The 23858-nt window shown below is 45.0% G+C and overlaps 1 protein-coding gene across 5 annotated transcripts in view; it reads right to left on the bottom strand.

Moving 5' to 3' along the window:
- Window positions 1-22931, bottom strand: part of LOC139366595 (endoplasmic reticulum-golgi intermediate compartment 1) — a 56282-nt gene extending 33351 nt beyond the window's left edge. For 4 of the 5 annotated variants that reach the window (XM_071104273.1, XM_071104272.1, XM_071104276.1 and 1 more), the window contains exons 1-3: window positions 22782-22918; window positions 12309-12370; window positions 3075-3147 (exon numbers count right to left, since the gene is read on the bottom strand). In XM_071104273.1, the coding sequence (XP_070960374.1) occupies window positions 3075-3147; window positions 12309-12370; window positions 22782-22801 (155 nt within the window). In that variant the 5' untranslated portion in view covers window positions 22802-22918. Of the gene's footprint in view, window positions 1-3074; window positions 3148-12308; window positions 12371-22781 lie in introns of all 5 variants that reach the window. The other variant, XM_071104271.1, reaches the window with a different exon arrangement.
- Window positions 22932-23858: the final 927 nt, after the last annotated feature.

Consider the following 23858-nt stretch of genomic DNA (forward strand, 5'->3'; position numbering starts at 1 on the left):
TCCAGCTGCCACAATGTCCTGATTCACCCCCAGCTGTCACAATGTCCTGATTCACCCCCAGCTGTCACAATGTCCTGATTCACCCCCAGCTGTCACAATGTCCTGATTCACCCCCAGCTGTCACAATGTCCTGATTCACCCCCAGCTGTCACAATGTCCTGATTCACCCCCAGCTGTCACAATGTACCCACAATGTTCATCTTCCTGCTAATTAAGATAAAAGTACATTGGTGCATCTTTGTCATCTAATTTCCTTTCTCTCCTCCCCCTGCCCTCCACCTCTCCCACAGCCCAGCACAGGAGAAGCTGTACACCCCTTCCTCCCCCAATCTCAAGCTGCCTCATGCACACAGCATAATATCCCATCAGAGAGATGTCTCCATGTTAGTTACGGCACCAGACGCGTCACAAAGCATCAGAATGAAAGACATCCTCATTCTTGATCAACACTCGTTATGTTTCTGTCTTTGTTACGTCTTTAAAAGAAAAGGAAATAATTAGATTTTGGGCATTTTTTACATGTCACGCGTGAAGCCCAGAGGGAGTGGATAGATGGTCCCGAACCAACACAGATTAGTCGAGCATTGTAAGGATAGATGGTCCCGAACCAACACAGATTAGTCTAGCATTGTAAGGATAGATGGTCCCGAACCAACACAGATTAGCCTAGCATTGTAAGGATAGATGGTCCCGAACCAACACAGATTAGTCTAGCATTGTAAGGATAGATGGTCCCGAACCAACACAGATTAGTCTAGCATTGTAAGGATAGATGGTCCCGAACCAACACAGATTAGTCTAGCATTGTAAGGACAGATGATGTCCCTAATCAACATTGTAAAGGGTAAAACTCTTATGTCTATAATGTATTTTTGTTGTGTGTATGGACCCCAGGAAGATCAGCTGTTAACTAGATGTCGTCATGGCACCAGCTGACGGAGATCCAAATACAGATATAGGAGGGGAGATGAAGTCCCCAGCTAATTGATTTGGATCAGATATGTTGGCGTCAACGTAATAGTAAAAGGGTTAGGAAAACCAAGTACAACTTCACCATGGACTTCACATCTCCCTCACTAACTTTAAGCACCAGCTGTCTGAGCAGCTCACAGATCACTGCACCTGTACATAGCTCATCTGTAAACAGCCCATCTCTCTACCTCATCCCCATATTGTTCTAAAAAATGTTTGCTCCTTTGCACCCCAGTATCTCTACTTGCACATTCATCTTCTGGACATCTATCACTCCAGCGTTTAAATGCTAAATTGTAATTACTTCGCCACTTCGGCCTATTTATTGCCTTTTTACCTTCTTACTTTGTTTATTCCATGTGTTGTCTATGTCACACTGCTTTGCTTTATCTTGACCAGGTCGCAGTTGTTGAGAACAAGTTCTCATTTACTGGTCTACCTGGTTAAATAAAGGTGATCTGGTCTACCTGGTTAAATAAAGGTGATCTGGTCCACCCGGTTAAATAAAGGTGATCTGGTCTACCCGGTTAAATAAAGGTGATCTGGCGTCTACCCGGTTAAATAAAGGTGATCTGGTCCACCCGGTTAAATAAAGGTGATCTGGTCTACCCGGTTAAATAAAGGTGATCTGGTCTACCCGGTTAAATAAAGGTGATCTGGTCTACCCGGTTAAATAAAGGTGATCTGGTCTACCCGGTTAAATAAAGGTGATCTGGTCTACCCGGTTAAATAAAGGTGATCTGGTCTACCCGGTTAAATAAAGGTGATCTGGTCTACCCGGTTAAATAAAGGTGATCTGGTCTACCCGGTTAAATAAAGGTGATCTGGTCTACCCGGTTAAATAAAGGTGATCTGGTCTACCCGGTTAAATAAAGGTGATCTGGTCTACCCGGTTAAATAAAGGTGATCTGGTCTACCCGGTTAAATAAAGGTGATCTGGTCTACCCGGTTAAATAAAGGTGATCTGGCGTCTACCCGGTTAAATAAAGGTGATCTGGCGTCTACCCGGTTAAATAAAGGTGATCTGGCGTCTACCCGGTTAAATAAAGGTGATCTGGCGTCTACCCGGTTAAATAAAGGTGATCTGGTCTACCCGGTTAAATAAAGGTGATCTGGTCTACCCGGTTAAATAAAGGTGATCTGGTCTACCCGGTTAAATAAAGGTGATCTGGTCTACCCGGTTAAATAAAGGTGATCTAGTCTACCCGGTTAAATAAAGGTGATCTGGTCTACCCGGTTAAATAAAGGTGATCTGGTCTACCCGGTTAAATAAAGGTGATCTGGTCTACCCGGTTAAATAAAGGTGATCTGGCGTCTACCCGGTTAAATAAAGGTGATCTGGTCTACCTGGTTAAATAAAGGTGATCTGGTCTACCTGGTTAAATAAAGGTGATCTGGTCTACCTGGTTAAATAAAGGTGATCTGGTCTACCTGGTTAAATAAAGGTGATCTGGTCTACCTGGTTAAATAAAGGTAATCTGGTCTACCTGGTTAAATAAAGGTGATCTGGTCTACCTGGTTAAATAAAGGTGATCTGGTCTACCTGGTTAAATAAAAGGTGATCTGGTCTACCTGGTTAAATAAAGGTGATCTGGTCTACCTGGTTAAATAAAGGTGATCTGGTCTACCTGGTTAAATAAAGGTGATCTGGTCTACCTGGTTAAATAGAGGTGATCTGGTCTACCTGTTTAAATAAAGGTGATCTGGTCTACCTGGTTAAATAAAGGTGAAATAAAACACTTTAAAAAAAAATAAAATTAATGAAGAGTTGAGTGGAGACGAGTGTGTGGCCGGTATCTCAGACGACACGGAGTGAAGGTAACCTGACCCTAGACCTGTGGATAAGACAGGAGATATGGTGCTGTACTGCACTTACAGTTGATTGGCTATGAATGACGCCTATTCATACGTCTGGATGTGGGGGGTATTTCTGTGTGTTTTAGGGAAAACCTCAGATGAAGACCAAGAGCCAGAACAATATAAAGTTTAATTAACTTCCACTGAATGTCTATGAGTATTAAACCAGGAAATCATGTGCTCATCGGGTACTTTTAGTATTTAATGTGTCAGTGGAGGTAGAGGAGATGTGTGTACGTACTTACATTTCAGTGGCTATGAATCCCTTCAGCTCAGAGAGGAACAGGAACAACATGAAGACACAGCAGATAATGGACACTGGAGGGGAGAGAGGAGAGGGAGGGAGGGAGGGGGGTCCACAGTTAGATTTGTTTATTGAGCGATACACACTGCTATTAAACCAAATAAAGGATTTTGGGCTGAGACCCACCCCACTATGGGCTGCAGTCCATCAGCCTAAAACTTCTAGAACTTCTGTAATCTACTAGAGAATAACCCTCCAATGAGCAGTAGTTTCTAGCCTTGGCCCAGTCCATTACTAATGAGCAGTAGTTTCTAGCCTTGGCCCAGTCCATTACTAATGAGCAGTAGTTTCTAGCCTTGGCCCAGTCCATTACTAATGAGCAGTAGTTTCTAGCCTTGGCCCAGTCCATTACTAATGAGCAGTAGTTTCTAGCCTTGGCCCAGTCCATTACTACGCTTGGATGGTATACCGTATACTGGGGAACTTGGATAAAGCCACAGGATGGTTTTGTTAATACAGTCAAATGATTTATGGGTTGTTGTTTTTTTTAACCCATCTGAATATTTATAGCTACTTTAGGTAAAAACCTGCAGTCAACCTGTTAGGAGATAAAGGAGATCACGTTCTCTCTCTCACCGGCCACATTATCTGACACTATGAGGCTCACCGTAGTTCCCCAGAACAGTTGAGTCAGTCAGGAGTTCTGTATCTACTGGTGAGTCTCTGTTGTACGGCACACAAGAGGTGATGACGTTACACTTGAATGTAATTCACTACTAAATGTAATTCACTACTGAATGTAATTCACTACTAAATGTAATTCACTACTGAATGTAATTCACTACTGAATGTAATTCACTACTAAATGTAATTCACTACTGAATGTAATTCACTACTAAATGTAATTCACTACTAAATGTAATTCACTACTAAATGTAATTCACTACTGAATGTAATTCACTACTGAATGTAATTCACTACTAAATGTAATTCACTACTGAATGTAATTCACTACTGAATGTAATTCACTACTAAATGTAATTCACTACTAAATGTAATTCACTACTAAATGTAATTCACTACTGAATGTAATTCACTACTAAATGTAATTCAAATCAAATCAAATCAAATTTTATTTGTCACATACACATGGTTAGCAGATGTTAATGCGAGTGTAGCGAAATGCTTGTGCTTCTAGTTCCGACAATGCAGTAATAACAAGTAATCTAACTAACAATTCCAAAACTACTGTCTTGTACACAGTGTAAGGGGATAAAGAATATGTACATAAGGATATATGAATGAGTGATGGTACAGAGCAGCATAGGCAAGATACAGTAGATGGTATCGGGTACAGTATGTACAAATGAGATGAGTATGTAAACAAAGTGGCATAGTATAGTATAAAGTGGCTAGTGATACATGTATTACATAAGGATACCGTCGATGATATAGAGTACAGTATATACGTATGCGTATGAGATGAATAATGTAGGGTAAGTAACATTTATATAAGGTAGCATTGTTTAAAGTGGCTAGTGATATATTTACATCATTTCCCATCAATTCCCATTATTAAAGTGGCTGGAGTTGAGTCAGTGTCAGTGTGTTGGCAGCAGCCACTCAGTGTTAGTGGTGGCTGTTTAACAGTCTGATGGCCTTGAGATAGAAGCTGTTTTTCAGTCTCTCGGTCCCAGCTTTGATGCACCTGTACTGACCTCGCCTTCTGGATGATAGCGGGGTGAACAGGCAGTGGCTCGGGTGGTTGATGTCCTTGATGATCTTTATGGCCTTCCTGTGGCATCGGGTGGTGTAGGTGTCCTGGAGGGCAGGTAGTTTGCCCCCGGTGATGCGTTGTGCAGACCTCACTACCCTCTGGAGAGCCTTACGGTTGAGGGCGGTGCAGTTGCCATACCAGGCGGTGATACAGCCCGCCAGGATGCTCTCGATTGTGCATCTGTAGAAGTTTGTGAGTGCTTTTGGTGACAAGCCGAATTTCTTCAGCCTCCTGAGGTTGAAGAGGCGCTGCTGCGCCTTCTTCACGATGCTGTCTGTGTGAGTGGACCAATTCAGTTTGTCTGTGATGTGTATGCCGAGGAACTTAAAACTTGCTACCCTCTCCACTACTGTTCCATCGATGTGGATAGGGGGGTGTTCCCTCTGCTGTTTCCTGAAGTCCACAATCATCTCCTTAGTTTTGTTGACGTTGAGTGTGAGGTTGTTTTCCTGACACCACACTCCGAGGGCCCTCACCTCCTCCCTGTAGGCCGTCTCATCGTTGTTGGTAATCAAGCCTACCACTGTTGTGTCGTCCGCAAACTTGATGATTGAGTTGGAGGCGTGCGTGGCCACGCAGTCGTGGGTGAACAGGGAGTACAGGAGAGGGCTCAGAACGCAACCTTGTGGGGCCCCAGTGTTGAGGATCAGCGGGGAGGAGATGTTGTTGCCTACCCTCACCACCTGGGGGCGGCCCGTCAGGAAGTCCAGTACCCAGTTGCACAGGGCGGGGTCGAGACCCAGGGTCTCGAGCTTGATGACGAGCTTGGAGGGTACTATGGTGTTGAATGCCGAGCTGTAGTCGATGAACAGCATTCTCACATAGGTATTCCTCTTGTCCAGATGGGTTAGGGCAGTGTGCAGTGTGGTTGAGATTGCATCGTCTGTGGACCTATTTGGGCGGTAAGCAAATTGGAGTGGGTCTAGGGTGTCAGGTAGGGTGGAGGTGATATGGTCCTTGACTAGTCTCTCAAAGCACTTCATGATGACGGATGTGAGTGCTACGGGGCGGTAGTCATTTAGCTCAGTTACCTTAGCTTTCTTGGGAACAGGAACAATGGTGGCCCTCTTGAAGCATGTGGGAACAGCAGACTGGTATAGGGATTGATTGAATATGTCCGTAAACACACCGGCCAGCTGGTCTGCGCATGCTCTGAGGGCGCGGCTGGGGATGCCATCTGGGCCTGCAGCCTTGCGAGGGTTAACACGTTTAAATGTCTTACTCACCTCGGCTGCAGTGAAGGAGAGACCGCATGTTTTCGTTGCAGGCCGTGTCAGTGGCACTGTATTGTCCTCAAAGCGGGCAAAAAAGTTATTTAGTCTGCCTGGGAGCAAGACATCCTGGTCCGTGACTGGGCTGGGTTTCTTCCTGTAGTCCGTGATTGACTGTAGACCCTGCCACATGCCTCTTGTGTCTGAGCCGTTGAATTGAGATTCTACTTTGTCTCTGTACTGGCGCTTAGCTTGTTTGATAGCCTTGCGGAGGGAATAGCTGCACTGTTTGTATTCGGTCATGTTACCAGACACCTTGCCCTGATTAAAAGCAGTGGTTTGCGCTTTCAGTTTCACACGAATGCTGCCATCAATCCACGGTTTCTGGTTAGGGAATGTTTTAATCGTTGCTATGGGAACGACATCTTCAACGCACGTTCTAATGAACTCGCACACCGAATCAGCGTATTCGTCAATGTTGTTATCTGACGCAATACGAAACATCTCCCAGTCCACGTGATGGAAGCAGTCTTGGAGTGTGGAGTCAGCTTGGTCGGACCAGCGTTGGACAGACCTCAGCGTGGGAGCCTCTTGTTTTAGTTTCTGTCTGTAGGCAGGGATCAACAAAATGGAGTCGTGGTCAGCTTTTCCGAAAGGGGGGCGGGGCAGGGCCTTATATGCGTCGCGGAAGTTAGAGTAACAATGGTCCAAGGTCTTTCCTCCCCTGGTTGCGCAATCGATATGCTGATAAAATTTGGGGAGTCTTGTTTTCAGATTAGCCTTGTTAAAATCCCCAGCTACAATGAATGCAGCCTCCGGATAAATTGTTTCCAGTTTGCAGAGAGTTAAATAAAGTTCGTTCAGAGCCATCGATGTGTCTGCTTGGGGGGGGATATATACGGCTGTGATTATAATCGAAGAGAATTCTCTTGGTAGATAATGCGGTCTACATTTGATTGTGAGGAATTCTAAATCAGGTGAACAGAAGGATTTGAGTTCCTGTATGTTTCTTTCATCGCACCATGTCACGTTAGTCATAAGGCATACGCCCCCGCCCCTCTTTTTACCAGAAAGATGTTTTTTCCTGTCTGCGCGATGCGTGGAGAAACCTGTTGGCTGCACCGCTTCGGATTGCGTCTCTCCAGTAAGCCACGTTTCCGTGAAGCAAAGAACGTTACAGTCTCTGATGTCCCTCTGGAATGCTACCCTTGCTCGGATTTCATCAACCTTGTTGTCAAGAGACTGGACATTGGCAAGAAGAATGCTAGGGAGTGGTGTGCGCTGTGCCCGTCTCCGGAGTCTGACCAGAAGACCGCCTCGTTTCCCTCTCTTTCGGAGTCGTTTTTTTGGGTCGCTGCATAGGATCCACTCCGTTGTCCTGTTTGTAAGGCAGAACACAGGATCCGCGTCGCGAAAAACATATTCTTGGTCGTACTGATGGTGAGTTGATGCTGATCTTATATTCAGTAGTTCTTCTCGACTGTATGTAATGAAACCTAAGATGACCTGGGGTACTAATGTAAGAAATAACACGTAAAAAAACAAAAAACTGCATAGTTTCCTAGGAACGCAAAGCGAGGCGGCCATCTCTGTCGGCGCCGGAAGTCACTACTAAATTCACTACTAAATGTAATTCACTACTAAATGTAATTCACTACTGAATGTAATTCACTACTGAATGTAATTCACTACTAAATGTAATTCACTACTAAATGTAATTCACTACTGAATGTAATTCACTACTGAATGTAATTCACTACTAAATGTATGTCACTACTAAGTGTTTTCTATCAGATATCTGTAGCTGCCATTTTGTCCCTGTGCTTCCGTTCTTCCCCCCTCTGCTCTGAGTACACATGCTGCTCTTCCTCCTCCGTTCTTCCCCCCTCTGCTCTGAGTACACATGCTGCTGCTCCTCCTCCGTTCTTCCCCCCTCTGCTCTGAGTACACATGCTGCTCTTCCTTCTCCGTTCTTCCCCCCTCTGCTCTGAGTACACATGCTGCTCTTCCTCCTCCGTTCTTCCCCCCCCCCCCTCTGCTCTGTGTACACATGCTGCTCTTCCTCCTCCGTCCCCCCCCCCCCCTCTGCTCTGTGTACACATGCTGCTCTTCCACCTCCGTTCTTCCCCCCTCTGCTCTGAGTACACATGCTGCTGCTCCTCCTCCGTTCTTCCCCCCTCTGCTCTGAGTACACATGCTGCTCTTCCTCCTCCGTTCTTCCCCCCTCTGCTCTGAGTACACATGCTGCTCTTCCTCCTCCGTTCTTCCCCCCTCTGCTCTGAGTACACATGCTGCTCTTCCTCCTCCGTTCTTCCCCCCTCTGCTCTGAGTACACATGCTGCTCTTCCTCCTCCGTTCTTCCCCCCTCTGCTCTGAGTACACATGCTGCTCTTCCTCCTCCGTTCTTCCCCCCCCCCCCTCTGCTCTGAGTACACATGCTGCTCTTCCTCCTCCGTTCTTCCCCCCTCTGCTCTGAGTACACATGCTGCTCTTCCTCCTCCGTTCTTCCCCCCTCTGCTCTGTGTACACATGCTGCTCTTCCTCCTCCGTTCTTCCCCCCTCTGCTCTGTGTACACATGCTGCTCTTCCTCCTCCGTTCTTCCCCCCTCTGCTCTGAGTACACATGCTGCTCTTCCTCCTCCGTTCTTCCCCCCTCTGCTCTGAGTACACATGCTGCTCTTCCTCCTCCATTCTTCCCCCCTCTGCTCTGAGTACACATGCTGCTCTTCCTCCTCCGTTCTTCCCCCCTCTGCTCTGAGTACACATGCTACCTTGTCCCGGTCCTGCTGTTTCAACAGACCTGCTACCTTGTCCCGGTCCTGCTTTTTCAACAGAATTCCTACCTTGTCCCGGTCCTGCTGTTTCAACAAACCTGCTACCTTGTCCCGGTCCTGCTGTTTCACATGCTGCTCTTCCTCCTCCGTTCTTCCCCCCTCTGCTCCGTGTACACTTTCTTTTCTTAAAATGTAACCTTTATTTAACCAGGCAAGTCAGTTAAGAACAAATTCTTATTTACAATGACGGCCTACCCCGGCCAAACCCTACCCCGGCCAACGCTGTGCCAATTGCGCGCCGCCCTATAGGACTCCCAATCACGGCCGATTGTGATACAGCCTGGATTCGAACCAGGGTGTCTGTAGTGACGCCTCAAACACTGAGATGCAGTGCCTTAGACCGCTGCGCCACTCGGGAGCATCACAACTTTGTTAATCTCATTCACGTGTTCCTCTGTCATGTGTAAGAAGCCTATGCGGTAAGCTATTCAGCTACATACTGTACAATGGCACAATCAGTATTTTAATTTCGTTTTTTGGGAGAGGCGGGGACTTGGGCTCATAAACCTATCCATCAGCTCTAATATGGTAAAGAGTGTTTTGAATGAATCATCACCTTAGAAATCGCTGTGACCATGTTTTCCACTCAGTTTCATCCTGTTGTTGAACTTCTTTATTCAAATTGTTCATCACAGTGAGGTGAGTTTTAAAAGAATGATACTGTTTTAAATGTATTTGCAATGTCAGAGTGGTAGGAGAGACAATAGAGCGCCGAGTACCAGCCCAGCGGCAGGTAGCCCAGCCCAGCGGACCAGGGTCTGTAGAGGGGGGAGAGGAGGGTCTGTAGATATAGGGAGGAGGGTGGGGCTATAGGGAGTTCACTGTGTTCTACCAGAGGAAAACAATGTAGCATAGCCATTCCTTATCGATATGAAAGAAATGGCTACTTACTGTAAGTACTAGAAATACTATGGTATCAATATGGTATCCTACCATCTGGTATAATACATGGAATCTGTGCCATATTTCTTTACACTAATTAAATTGCTTTTAGTCTTCACAGCGAGACAAGGGGTGCACCTCTGAGTACATTCTGTAGTGGTCAAAATAGAGTTGGAAAAGACTAGAGAGAGAGAGAGACTCACTCAGCCTCAATGACATCATAAGAATGTGACCTGCCTCCGGTGATGTCAGAGGGCAGGAGATCTTTGTGGGCTATACTCGGCCTCGTCTCAGGTTGGTAAGTTGGTGGTTGAAGATATTCCTCTAGTGTTGTGGGGGCTGTGCTTCGGCAAAGTGGGTGGGGTTATATCCTGCCTGTTTGGCCCTGTCCGGGGGTGTCATCGGATGGGGCCACAGTGTCTCCAGACCCCTTCTGTCTCAGCCTCCAGTATTTATGCTGCAGTAGTTTGTGTCGAGGAGCTAGGGTCAGTTTGTTATATCTGGAGTACTTCTGTCTTATCCGGTGTCCTGTGTGAATTAAGTATGCTCTGTCTAATTCTCTCTCTCTCCCTCCCCTCCCGGAGGACCTGAGCCCTAGGACAATGCCTCAGGACTATCTGGCATGACTCCTTGCCGTCCCCAGTCCACTTGGCTGTGCTGCTGCTCCAGTTTCAACTGTTCTGCCTGCGGCTATGGAACCCTGACCTGTTCACCAGACGTGCTACATGTCCCAGACCTGCTGTTTTCAACTCTCTAGAGACAGCAGGAGCGGTAGAGATACTCTTAATGATCGGCTATGAAAAGCCAACTGACATTTACTCCTGAGGTGCTGACCTGTTGCACCCTCGACAACTACTGTGATTACTATTATTTGACTCTGCTGGTCATCTATGAACTTTTGAACATCGTGGCCATGTTCTGTTATAATCTCCACCCGACACAGCCAGAAGAGAACTGGCCACCCCTCATAACCTGGTTCCTCTCTAGGTTTATAATCTCCACCCCTCATAGCCTGGTTCCGCTCTAGGTTTCTTCCTAGGTTCTGGCCTTTCTAGGGAGTTTTTCCTAGCCACCGTGCTTCTACACCTGCATTGCTTGCTGTTTGAGGTTTTAGGCTGGGTTTCTGTACAGCACTTTGTGACATCGGCTGATATAAGAAGGGCTGTATAAATACATTTGAATGTCAACCGTGTTTACATTCTCCCTTGATGTCATCAGGGATGGGCCAATGATGAATCAACGCTGGTAATGATTAGGAAACTGAAACAAAACAACCACATAGCTGATCTCCTAGTAATCCCTGTGTATAATCACTGTCAGGCGCCTGACACGGTGACAGCCTGGTGACAAAACAGGACAACAACATGACAGAACAAAGAAACAAAAGATTCCACTGGATACCAGAGGACTGACTGACAGTTCTAGAATGCCTGAGGGCTGAGGGGGCAGGGCACAGGAAATCATTAACATTCTCTTACACACGGTTGTGTTTCCCCTGAGTAATGACAGGTATCCTAGCCAGTGGTGTCATGTGTTTAATAAGGAAGTTCAGGGGCACGTGCCCACTCAGATGTGTCCTGTTCTAACGTTTTCAGATGTTCAATTACAAACATTTATATTTTAAGCCCAACGTTTAATTAAAATGATTCAGGAAAATAAATGATCCCCCCCCATTCTTCCTAGAGATGCCTGGGCAGGATACATCTAGTGTGTGCAGTATGGGCAGTGAAGTAAGCATGGTGGGAATCACCCACAGGGGTGGGGCACATTGATCTTCGGTTATATTAAAAACAGCAAACATTTGCCTCCACTTTTTTTTCTAAATTGTGCAGAATTGCAGGAAACTAAACATTTCTCTCTTCGCTGTCACGAGGGTGGGGGGGGGGGCAGCTAGAATGGTTTTCTTGCAAGGTGGGGGGGGGGGGGGATTTTGGATGTGGCAATTTTTTTAATTTTTTTTTATTTAACATTTGTTTAACCAGGCAAGTCAGTTAAGAACAAATTATTATTTACAATGACGGCCTACCCCGAGCCAAACCCAGACGACGCTGGGCCAATTGTTAGCCGCCCTATGGGACTCCCAATCACGGCCGGTGGTGATACAAACTAGATTGGAAACAGGGGGTCTGTAGTGACGCCTCTAGCACTGAGATGCAGTGCCTTAGACCTCTGAACCAGGGTCGGCCCCTCACGATGAGCTCGATTGTTGAGGGCCCTACAGCGTATGATTTGATTTTAGCTGTCAGTGATGGGCAGGAAGTGTGCCTAGATAACCTACGCAGAAAAATATATATATATTTTTGACATAATCATTATGCCCAATTCGATGATGCTAGATTGCAGGCAAAAGCTGTTTCTGGTGATTAAAAAGTTAGAGAATTTAGATTTTTTTTCAATTAGTTAGTTAATTCTCTAACTATTTGGCTAAGGTGTATGTAAACTTCCACTGCACATACCTGAACTCTGACAGGTGAGTAGACTAACTGAACCATGATAAGTGTGTGTGTGTGTGTGTGTGGAGGGCTACTCACCCACAGCTCCTGTGTACGTGGGCTGGGTCAGGTCTTTGGGTACTTTCCTGTAGATATCCAACCTAATGGAAGAGAAAGAGGGAGGGGTTAGAAAAACAAAAACCAGCAATGAACGGGGTTTACAAGATGACAGAAAGGACACAAGATCAGCAACTTTAGGTGCAACTTTAGGCACTCTATCATGTAGGACCTATCGTCCTTTAGGTGCAATCACTGAGAGCATTACAGTGATTATCTCAATACCACAAGGATGACGCGAGTGAAGTTTAGTCTTGAGCTGTCGGTTGGTTATCTTGGAATGTAGCAGGGAATCATTCTTAAAAAGCATGACTTATTTAGTTTATATATAAATACTACCAAATAGGGCAATCTTCTGTATAACACCCTTGTCACAACACGACTGATTGGCTCAAACGCAATAAAAAGGAAATAAATTGTTCAAATTAACAAGGCATGCCTGTTAACCTCGCTGGGATATGTGGGACGCTAGCGTCCCACCTGGCCAATTGCCAGGGAAAATACAGGACGCCAAATTCAAATAAATTACTATAAAAATCAAACTTCCATTAAATCACACATTTAAGATACCAAATTAAAGCTACACTTGTTGTGAATCCAGCCAACATGTCAGATTTCAAAAAGGCTTTTGGGCGAAAGCAAACAATGCTATTATCTGAGGATAACATCATAGTAAACAAAGAGAGAAACAATATTTCAACCCTGCAGGAGCGACAAAACGCAGAAATAAAAATATAATTCATGCCTTACTTTTGACGAGCTTCTTTTGTTGGAATATGTCCCATAAACTTCACAAATTGTCCTTTTGTTCGATTAATTCCGTCGATATATACCCAAAATGTCAATTTATTTGGCGCGTATGATCCAGAAAAACAGACTGTTTTCAACTTGTTCAACGTGACTACAAAATATCTCAAAAGCTACCTGTAAACTTTGCCAAAACATTTCAAACTACTTTTGTAATACAACTTTAGGTATTTTTTTACGTAAATAATCAATAAAATTAAAGACGATGATCTGTGTTCAATACAGGAGGAAAACAAACTGAAGCATGCTTTCTGGTCACGCGCCTCTAACAGTACACTTCAAGTGACCCTCGTTCAAGATGGCCGTACTTCTTCATTACACAAAGGAATAACCTCAACCAATTTCTAAAGAGTGTTGACATCCAGTGGAAGCAATATGAACTACAAGAAGGTCCCTTAGAAATCTGGATTACCAATGAAAACCCATTGAAAAGAGTGACCCCACCCCAAAAATCTGAATGGTTTGTCCTCGGGGGTTTCGCCTGCTGAATAAGTTCTGTTAAACTCACAGACATGATTCAAACAGTTTTAGAAACTTCAGTGTTTTCTATCCAAATCTACTACTAATACTATGCATATCTTATGTTCTGGGGATGAGTAGCAGGCAGTTGAATTTGTGCATTTCATCCGGATGTGAAAATACTACAGAGGAAAAACTGTTCAGATTTATAATTTTTTTTTGCCTCTGATCGTTCCCTCAGTTGTCTTTGCCAAGGGATATTTGATAGTGACCATTTTACAGTTCCTATGACTTCCACAGGATGTCACCAGTCTTTGGAATTGGGTTGAAGTTAATCATTGGTGAAACGAAGAAGAGGCACATCCTGGAACAACGTTACACTGTTGATAGTTACGCACAAGGGAAAATTCCCCCGTCTACAATTTGATCGATTATTAACGTTTAAAAATACCTAAAGTTGTATTACAAAAGTAGTTTGAAATATTTTGGCAAAGTTTATGGGCAACTTTTGAAATGTTTTATAGTGACGTTGTGTTTTGGAAAGCTGTTTTTTTTCCCGGATCAAACCTGCTTTATAAATGGACATTTTGGGTATATATGGACGGAATTAAATCGGAAAAAAAGGACCAATTGTGATGTTTATGGGACATATTGGAGTGCCAACAAAGAAGCTCGTCAAAGGTAATGCATGTTTTATATTTTATTTCAGCGTTTTGTGTAGCGCCTGCTACGCTAGTTATTTTGTTTACAACTGGTTCAGATGGGTGCATGCTATCAGATAATAGCTTCTCATGCTTTCGCCGAAAAGCATTTTTAAAATCTGACATGTTGGCTGGATTCACAACGAGTGTAGCTTTAATTGAGTACCCTGCATGTGTGATTTAATGAAAGTTTGAGTTATATCGCGTTTTATTTGAATTTGGCGCTATGCATTTCCCGAGGCTATTGGCCACTTGAGACGCTAGCGTCTCACTATCCCCAAGAGGTTAAAGATTGATTCTAAAACATCGTTTGACATGTTGCTACGAAATGTAACGGAACTTTGACTTCGTCTGCTCCTAGTGAAAGCGCGCCATGAATGTGGATTACTGGACTGAACGCGCGAACAAAAGGAGCTATTCGGACATGAATTATGGACATTATCGAACAAAACAAACATTTATTGTGGAACTGGGATTCCTGGGAGTGCATTCTGATTAAGATCAAAGGTAAGTGAATATGTATAATTCTATTCTGTTAACTCCAACATGGCGGATATCTGTTTGGCTTGATTTGGGCTCTGGGCACTGTACTCAGATTATTGCTTTTTCTGTAAAGTTTTTTTTTAATCTGACACAGCGGTTGCATTAATTAAGGAGAAGTGTATCTATAATTCCGTGCATAATACTTGTACTTTCATCAACATTTTATGAGCATTTCTGTAAATTGATGTGGCTCTCTGCTAAAATCACTGGACGTTTTGGAACTACTGAACGTAACGCGCCAATGTAAAATCAGATTTTGGGATATAATTATTTACTTTACCAAACAAAACATACATGTACTCTCTTTGGTTGGAAAATGACTGAATGCTTTCTGTGACTAGTTGCTGATCTAACATAATGATATGCACTGCTTTCGCCGAAAAGCGTTTTTGAAATCGGACACTGTGGTTGGATTACCGTGAGTTTTATCTTTAAAATGGTGTAAAATACGTCTATGTTTGAGGAATTTTAATTATGGTACTTCTGTTGTTTTGAATTTGGCGCCCTGCAGTTTCACTGGCTGTTGAGAGGTGGGACGCTAGCCTCTAGGTTCATTGAAATACATTCCAGGTGACTACCCCATGAAGCTGGTTGAGAGAATGCCAAGAGTGCAAAGGGTGGCTACTTTGAAGGATCCCATTTTCCCCCAATTTGTTTTTCTTTCTCAAAACCATTAAAACCTCTAAATACTACATCTGGATGAATCTGAGGTGTTGGTTCATAAGGAGACGAAGTGTGCAGATGATTTTGAGCTTGAGTGTTACATATGTAAAGAAAGTTGTTAATAGTTCCCTTGTTTTTAGAGATATCAATACCACCTGCCGTAAAAAAATCAGATTTTTGATTTGTCAATAACTCAGCCATGTTTTGAGCAATCCCTTAGTTTTTATCAAACTAGGTTAAAAGACATGAACCGAATTTGGTCATTTAAACACCACTTCTGGTTCTAAATTTGGATATGAGGATTTAAGTGAGACTGCTTTTAACAGCGCCACCTATAGGCCAACCGGTGGCATTCTGTTTAACCAAGCTTCTGAGTACCAAATTTAGACAAAAAGTGACCAACCTATGCTTGAGATATTTGACAGTTATTTGAAAGAGAGAGAGAGACAGAGAGAGAGGAGAGGAGAGAGGTGGTGAGAGAGGGGGGGGGGGGGGGGGGGGGGGGGGGGGGGGGGGGTATTTTCAGCACATTTTATATTTCCAGAATACTTTGCAGCATTACTGAAGAGCAGTGGAATGTTAGCTCTGAAACACAGCCATGACAAACAGGCCCAGACAGCCTCACACATTCCTGAAATCTGACCCCAGCAATGACCTATTAACCCCCAACACACAGACAGCCACATGGAAAAGTACACAAGACACACCAAACATCTGAACACACACACCCACACCATCTCACACCATTCAGCATTGGCCTCATTGTTCAGGAAGATGTGTCTAGTCGGGTCAGCATTGGCCTCATTGTTCAGGAAGATGTGTCTAGTCGGGTCAGCATTGGCCTCATTGTTCAGGAAGATGTGTCTAGTCGGGTCAGCATTGGCCTCATTGTACAGGAAGATCTGATAGTTGCTAATTTGCTACTAAAGTCAATAACACATCAAGACAGTGTGTTCTATGCTACTAGAGGACCCAGGAACCACTGCTCTAGGACTACTACAGGACCAGGAAACACTGCTCTAGGACTACTACAGGACCCAGGAAACACTGCTCTAGGACTACTACAGGACCCAGGAAACACTGCTCTAGGACTACTACAAGACCCAGGAAACACTGCTCTAGGACTACTACAGGACCCAGGAAACACTGCTCTAGGACTACTACAGGACCCAGGAAACACTGCTCTAGGACTACTACAGGACCCAGGAAACACTGCTCTAGGACTACTACAGGACCCAGGAAACACTGCTCTAGGACTACTACAGGACCCAGGAAACACTGCTCTAGGACTACTACAGGACCCAGGAAACACTGCTCTAGGACTACTACAGGACCCAGGAAACACTGGTCTAGACTACTACAGGACCCAGGAAACACTGCTCTAGGACTACTACAGGACCAGGAAACACTGCTCTAGGACTACTACAGGACCAGGCAACAGTGCTCTAGACTACTACAGGACCAGGAAACACTGCTCTAGGACTACTACAGGACCCAGGAAACACTGCTCTAGGACTACTACAGGACCCAGGAAACACTGCTCTAGACTACTACAGGACCAGGAAACACTGCTCTAGGACTACTACAGGACCCAGGAGACACTGCTCTAGGACTACTACAGGACCCAGGAGACACTGCTCTAGGACTACTACAGGACCCAGGAGACACTGCTCTAGGACTACTACAGGACCCAGGAGACACTGCTCTACGACTACTACAGGACCCAGGAGACACTGCTCTAGGACTATTACAGGACCCAGGAAACACTGCTCTAGGACTACTACAGGACCCAGGAAACACTGCTCTAGGACTACTACAGGACCAGGAAACACTGCTCTAGGACTACTACAGGACCAGGAAACACTGCTCTAGGACTACTAAAGGACCCAGGAGACACTGCTCTAGGACTACTACAGGACCCAGGAAACACTGCTCTAGGACTACTACAGGATCCAGGAAACACTGCTCTAGGACTACTACAGGACCCAGGAGACACTGCTCTAGGACTACTACAGGACCCAGGAAACACTGCTCTAGGACTACTACAGGACCCAGGAAGCACTGCTCTAGACTACTACAGGACCAGGAGACACTGCTATAGGACTACTACAGGACCAGGAGACACTGCTCTAGACTACTACAGGACCAGGAAACACTGCTCTAGGACTAGGACTACTACAGCACCCAGGAGACACTGCTCTAGGACTACTACAGTACCCAGGAAACACTGCTCTAGGACTACTACAGGACCCAGGAAACACTGCTCTAGGACTACTACAGGACCAGGAAACACTGCTCTAGGACTAGAGGACGAGGAAACACTGCTCTAGACTACTACAGGACCAGGACACACTGCTCTAGACTACTAGAAGACCCAGGAAACACTGCTCTAGACTACTACAGGACCAGGAAACACTGCTCTAGGACTACTACAGGACCAGGAAACACTGCTCTAGGACTACTACAGGACCAGGAAACACTGCTCTAGGACTACTACAGGACCAGGAAACACTGCTCTAGGACTACTACAGGACCCAGGAAACACTGCTCTAGACTACTACAGGAACAGGAGACACTGCTCTAGGACTACTACAGGACCAGGAAACACTGCTCTAGGACTACTACAGGACCAGGAAACACTGCTCTATGACTACTACAGGACCAGGAAACACTGCTCTATGACTACTACAGGACCAGGAAACACTGCTCTAGGACTACTAGAGGACCAGGAAACACTGCTCTAGACTACTACATGACCAGGAGACACTGCTCTAGGACTACTACAGGACCCAAGTAACACTGCTCTAGGACTACTACAGGACCAGGAAACACTGCTCTAGGACTACTACAGGACCAGGCAACACTGCTCTAGGACTACTAGAGGACCCAGGAAACACTGCTCTAGGACTACTACAGGACCAGGAAACACTGCTCTAGGACTACTACAGGACCAGGAAACACTGCTCTAGACTACTAGAGGACCCAGGAAACACTGCTCTAGACTACTAGAGGACCCAGGAAACACTGCTCTAGACTACTAGAGGACCAGGAAACACTGCTCTAGACTACTAGAGGACCCAGGAAACACTGCTCTAGACTACTAGAGGACCCAGGAAACACTGCTCTAGACTACTAGAGGACCCAGGAAACACTGCTCTAGACTACTAGAGGACCCAGGAAACACTGCTCTAGACTACTACAGGACCCAGGAAACACTGCTCTAGACTACTAGAGGACCCAGGAAACACTGCTCTAGACTACTAGAGGACCCAGGAAACACTGCTCTAGACAACTACAGGACCAGGAAACACTGCTCTAGACTACTAGAGGACCCAGGAAACACTGCTCTAGGACTACTACAGGACCAGGAAACACTGCTCTAGGACTACTACAGCACCCAGGAAACACTGCCCTAGACTACTAGAGGACCCAGGAAACATGGTCTTGACATGTTGAGTTCTCTAGGGCAGCTAGCTAGTTGGATGTAGAGTAAAACATGGTCTTGACATGTTGAGTTCTCTGGGGCAACTAGCTAGGTGAATGTGGAGTGGGGCAGCTAGCTAGTTGGATGTGGAGTGGGGCAGCTAGCTAGTTGGATGTGGAGGGGGCAGCTAGCTAGTTGGATGTGGAGTGGGGCAGCTAGCTAGTTGGATGTGGAGTGGGGCAGCTAGCTAGTTGGATGTGGAGTGGGGCAGCTAGCTAGTTGGATGTGGAGTGGGGCAGCTAGCTAGTTGGATGTGGAGTGGGGCCTGGTTGGGTTCTCTGGGACAGCTAGCTAGTTGGATGTGGAGTTCTCTGTGACAGCTAACTAGTTGGATGTGGAGTGGGGCAGCTAGCTAGTTGGATGTGGAGTTCTCTGGGACAGCTAGCTAGTTGGATGTGGAGTGGGGCAGCTAGCTAGTTGGATGTGGAGTGGGACAGCTAGCTAGTTGGATGTGGAGTGGGACAGCTAGCTAGTTGGATGTGGAGTGGGGCAGCTAGCTAGTTGGATGTGGAGTGGGGCAGCTAGCTAGTTGGATGTGGAGTGGGACAGCTAGCTAGTTGGATGTGGAGTGGGACAGCTAGCTAGTTGGATGTGGAGTGGGACAGCTAGCTAGTTGGATGTGGAGTGGGACAGCTAGCTAGTTGGATGTGGAGTGGGACAGCTAGCTAGTTGGATGTGGAGTGGGACAGCTAGCTAGCCGGATGTAGAATGGGGCAGCTAGCTAGTTGGATGTGGAGTGGGACAGCTAGCTAGCCGGATGTAGAATGGGGCAGCTAGCTAGTAGGATGTAGAATGGGGCAGCTAGATAGTAGGATGTAGAATGGGGCAGCTAGCTAGTAGGATGTAGAATGGGGCAGCTAGATAGTAGGATGTAGAATGGGGCAGCTAGATAGTAGGATGTAGAATGGGGCAGCTAGCTAGTTGGATGTAGAATGGGACAGCTAGATAGTAGGATGTAGAATGGGGCAGCTAGCTAGTAGGATGTAGAATGGGGCAGCTAGATAGTAGGATGTAGAATGGGGCAGCTAGCTAGTTGGATGTAGAATGGGACAGCTAGCTAGCCGGATGTAGAATGGGGCAGCTAGCTAGTTGGATGTAGAATGGGGCAGCTAGCTAGTAGGATGTAGAATGGGGCAGCTAGCTAGTTGGATGTAGAATGGGACAGCTAGCTAGCCGGATGTAGAATGGGGCAGCTAGCTAGTTGGATGTAGAATGGGGCAGCTAGATAGTAGGATGTAGAATGGGGCAGCTAGCTAGTAGGATGTAGAATGGGGAAGCTAGCTAGCCGGATGTGGAGTGGGGCCACACATTCTAAATGAGATTGTTAAATGTTCACAAACCAAAAAAGGTCTTTCGACTTCAGATCATTGTCAACTCATAGTAAACTCTGATCTTCCCCTGTGTTTGGGAGTTAAAATGGCCCCCCTATTCCCTACAGCAGTGGTTCCCAGCTCCAGTCCTACAGTACGCACAACAGTACACTTTGTGTGTTGTAGCCCTGGATAAACTCACCTGATTCAACTCATTGAAGGTCTAAATGATTAGTTAACAAGTAGAATCAGGTGTGTTTGTCAAGGGCTACAACAAACTGTACTGCTGGTAGTACTGGAGTAGGGAACCACTGCCCTACAGGGCCCTGGTCAAAAGTAGTGCACTATGTAGGGAATAGAGTGTCATTTTGGACAAAACCAGTATCAGCGACATTCCCATAACGAGGTGTCTCACAGGTGGGTCAGTATTTAAGGTGCGACTGTCTTGACGCAACATAGCAGGTTCTAAAGTACACATGCTCTTACCAGGGTCTTGTGTCGGGTAGAATGATTATCTTGATTCAACATTACACAACTTGAAGCCGCTCTTACAGCTCAGGCAGCCAGGCAAGTCCCAGCCCTGATGACAAGCAGTGTGCAAACAATGGCTGTGAGATTTGGAACCGTATACCCAGCCTGGTCTCAGAACATTTCTTATTATTCTGTACATAAATCTGAACCACTACTTTTACTATATGTAATGTTTCTTATGGTATGTATTAATTTATGGATGTCCATCTATTTCGTATAATATGTTAAGAATTACACTTTGTATGATATGTTACGAATTGGAAAATGTATGATATTCTTCACGAATTCTAGCTAGGTGGCTAACGTTAGCTAGGCTAGGGGTAGCTAAAAAGTAGTAAGTAGTTAAAAAGTTGGTCAAATGCTAAAGTTGTGTAAAGCTCGCTGCCAATGGATTCTGGAGCAGTGGATACGCGTTCTCTGGAGGGGTGTAAAGCTCGCTGCCAATGGACTCTGGAGCAGTGGAAACGCGTTCTCTGGAGGGGTGTAAAGCTTGCTGCCAATGGACTCTGGAGCAGTGGAAACGCGTTCTCTGGAGTGGTGAATCACGTGTCACCATCTGGCAGTCCCACGGACAAATCTGGGTTTGGCGGATGCCAGGAGAACACTACCTGCCCCAATGCATAGTGCCAACTGTAAAGTTTGGTGGAGGAGGAATAATGGTCTGGGGCTGTTTTTCATGGTTCAGGCCCCTTAGTTCCAGTGAAGGGAAATCTTAATGCTACAGCATACAATAACATTCTAGACGATTCTGTGATTCCAACTTTGTGGCAACATTTTGGGGAAGGCCCTTTCCTGTTTCAGCATGACAATGCCCCTGTGCGAGGTCCATACAGAAATGGTTTGTTGAGATCGGTGTGGAAGAACTTGACTGGCCTGAGCTAAACCCCTTCAAACACCTTTGGGATAAATTGGAACGCTGCCAGGCCTAATCGCACAACCTCACTACTGCTTGTGGCTGAATGGAAGCAAGTCCCTGCAGCAATGTTCCAACATCTAGTGGAAAGCCTTCCCAGAAGAGTGGAGGCTGTTATAGCAGCAATGTTCCAACATCTAGTGGAAAGCCTTCCCAGAAGAGTGGAGGCTGTTATAGCAGCAATGTTCCAACATCTAGTGGAAAGCCTTCCCAGAAGAGTGGAGGCTGTTATAGCAGCAAAGGGGGGACCAACTCCATATTAATGCCAATGCTTTTGGAATGAGGTGATTGACGAGCAGGTGTCTACATACTTTTGGTCATGTAGTGTAGTTTACTAATTTGAGTTTCCCGGATTTACTTTTACTATGTTACGTCTAGTCTATGAGACCAGCCTGGTATAACGTGTATATTGGCGTGCACTTGGCCGCAGTCTCTTGGCGCTGTAGGTCCAACAGAGTATGAACCAGTACTCTACATCCTACAGATGAGTCCTCATCGTCCCTCCTTCGTGCACCGAAGTAGAATCATAATATAGGTGAAAGCATAGGTCATGACAGAAACAATGGCTGATATTAAATGGACCAACAAAAGGAGAGAAGAAAGTATTTGGATATTTACAAAATAAATAACATACTGCATAAATAATACAATGTAAGACAACAATAGCATATCATTTAACGTATGTGTAATATAATAGCCTATTAGGTTTTATTTCACAATTAAAAGTTTAGGTGTCTTTTATTAGTGTTTTTCAGAATGATAGCCTGTTAGCCTAGATGCTAAATAGTTCGTCTGAATGGGCATCTCTTCAGGCAAAACGGGTATACTTTTTGGACAATCTACTGACCCAATAAAACTGCAGCTGCCCGCAGATATAATATAATAATACCTGTTGTAGCAACTATCATACCGTTAACTTGTTGGGCTAGTAAACTTAGAACAAGAGGATAGCAGGGGATTCTCTATATACACAGAAGACAATTTAAAAAATATAACGAGTGTAATTTAAGCCTGAGAATTGTGAACCAAAATCCTTTTACTCACCTCCTCACATCGAAAACCATGATGTTTGCACGTTTTAGATGAGTATATTAAAACAATTCAGTTAACGGAAAATCAACACAGATTTCTCTACAATCCTACCGGTTGTTCATCGTTACCGGGTGACGTCAGTTTAGGACGCTTTGCCAAAATCCTATTGGTTGAATTCACTTCCTGGTTGAAAGATACTCCTTCCGTTCTTTTAAATTAAACCAGACCGTAGAGCTGTGTTAAAATACTCATACTAAACCACACTATTTGTAACGTGATTGGGTATATAGTATGATTATTGGTCATAGTATGGATGTAGTTAGTATGCCAAAAGTTCCCCGATGTCTTACTAAAATCTCCAAAATATGAAGTTGACACGCAGAGGACACTATTTCCATACGTTAGGACCCATAATGCACTTCTTCAGGAAATTGACGTGGCTTCACATGGTTTGCAAATTTGAAGGAAATGGCGGAAAATATGCAGTCGAAGTCCGACGAGAGCGGATACAAATCCATTACTTTAACTAATTATGAAATGTTAAGAACATGTTGAGCAATGTAATAAAGTAATGACTTTAAAGTTACTTACACTTTATGTTGGCTGACAATTTGTTAGTTACGCTATCCATACAGCAGTATGTACTGGTATGTTAGCTACTGTTAGGTACCTAACGGTAGTTGGTTACTAATACATAGAATTTGCCAGGTAGTATATGAACTATAATATAACTATCCAACGTTTATTTACTTGATTATTTACATCATTCTTAACTAAACGGTATAGTCCTTGTGCTTTCTCAATGGACTTTGTTAATTCTGTCTCCCGATTTCAGAGAACTCCTCTGAGTGCAGAATAACTGATGAATTTACAAATGCTCAACACTGGTTGAATATGGTCGGTGTCAGTAAAGTCGGCACAACGTGTAATTGAATTGTTGCCAGCAGCACAGTTACAGTCACCAACACTCTGGATAAAATGTAAACAGCCTAACCAGCTCTGCTAGGGGCGAGGAAAATAGTCGGGAGTGAGGTGTTCTCTCATTTGTGTCTGGAAATAATTGCTAGCAAACGTTATCCAGTTAACCTG

Source organism: Oncorhynchus clarkii, chromosome 14 (assembly GCF_045791955.1).
Source record: "Oncorhynchus clarkii lewisi isolate Uvic-CL-2024 chromosome 14, UVic_Ocla_1.0, whole genome shotgun sequence".
NCBI lineage: Eukaryota > Metazoa > Chordata > Actinopteri > Salmoniformes > Salmonidae > Oncorhynchus > Oncorhynchus clarkii.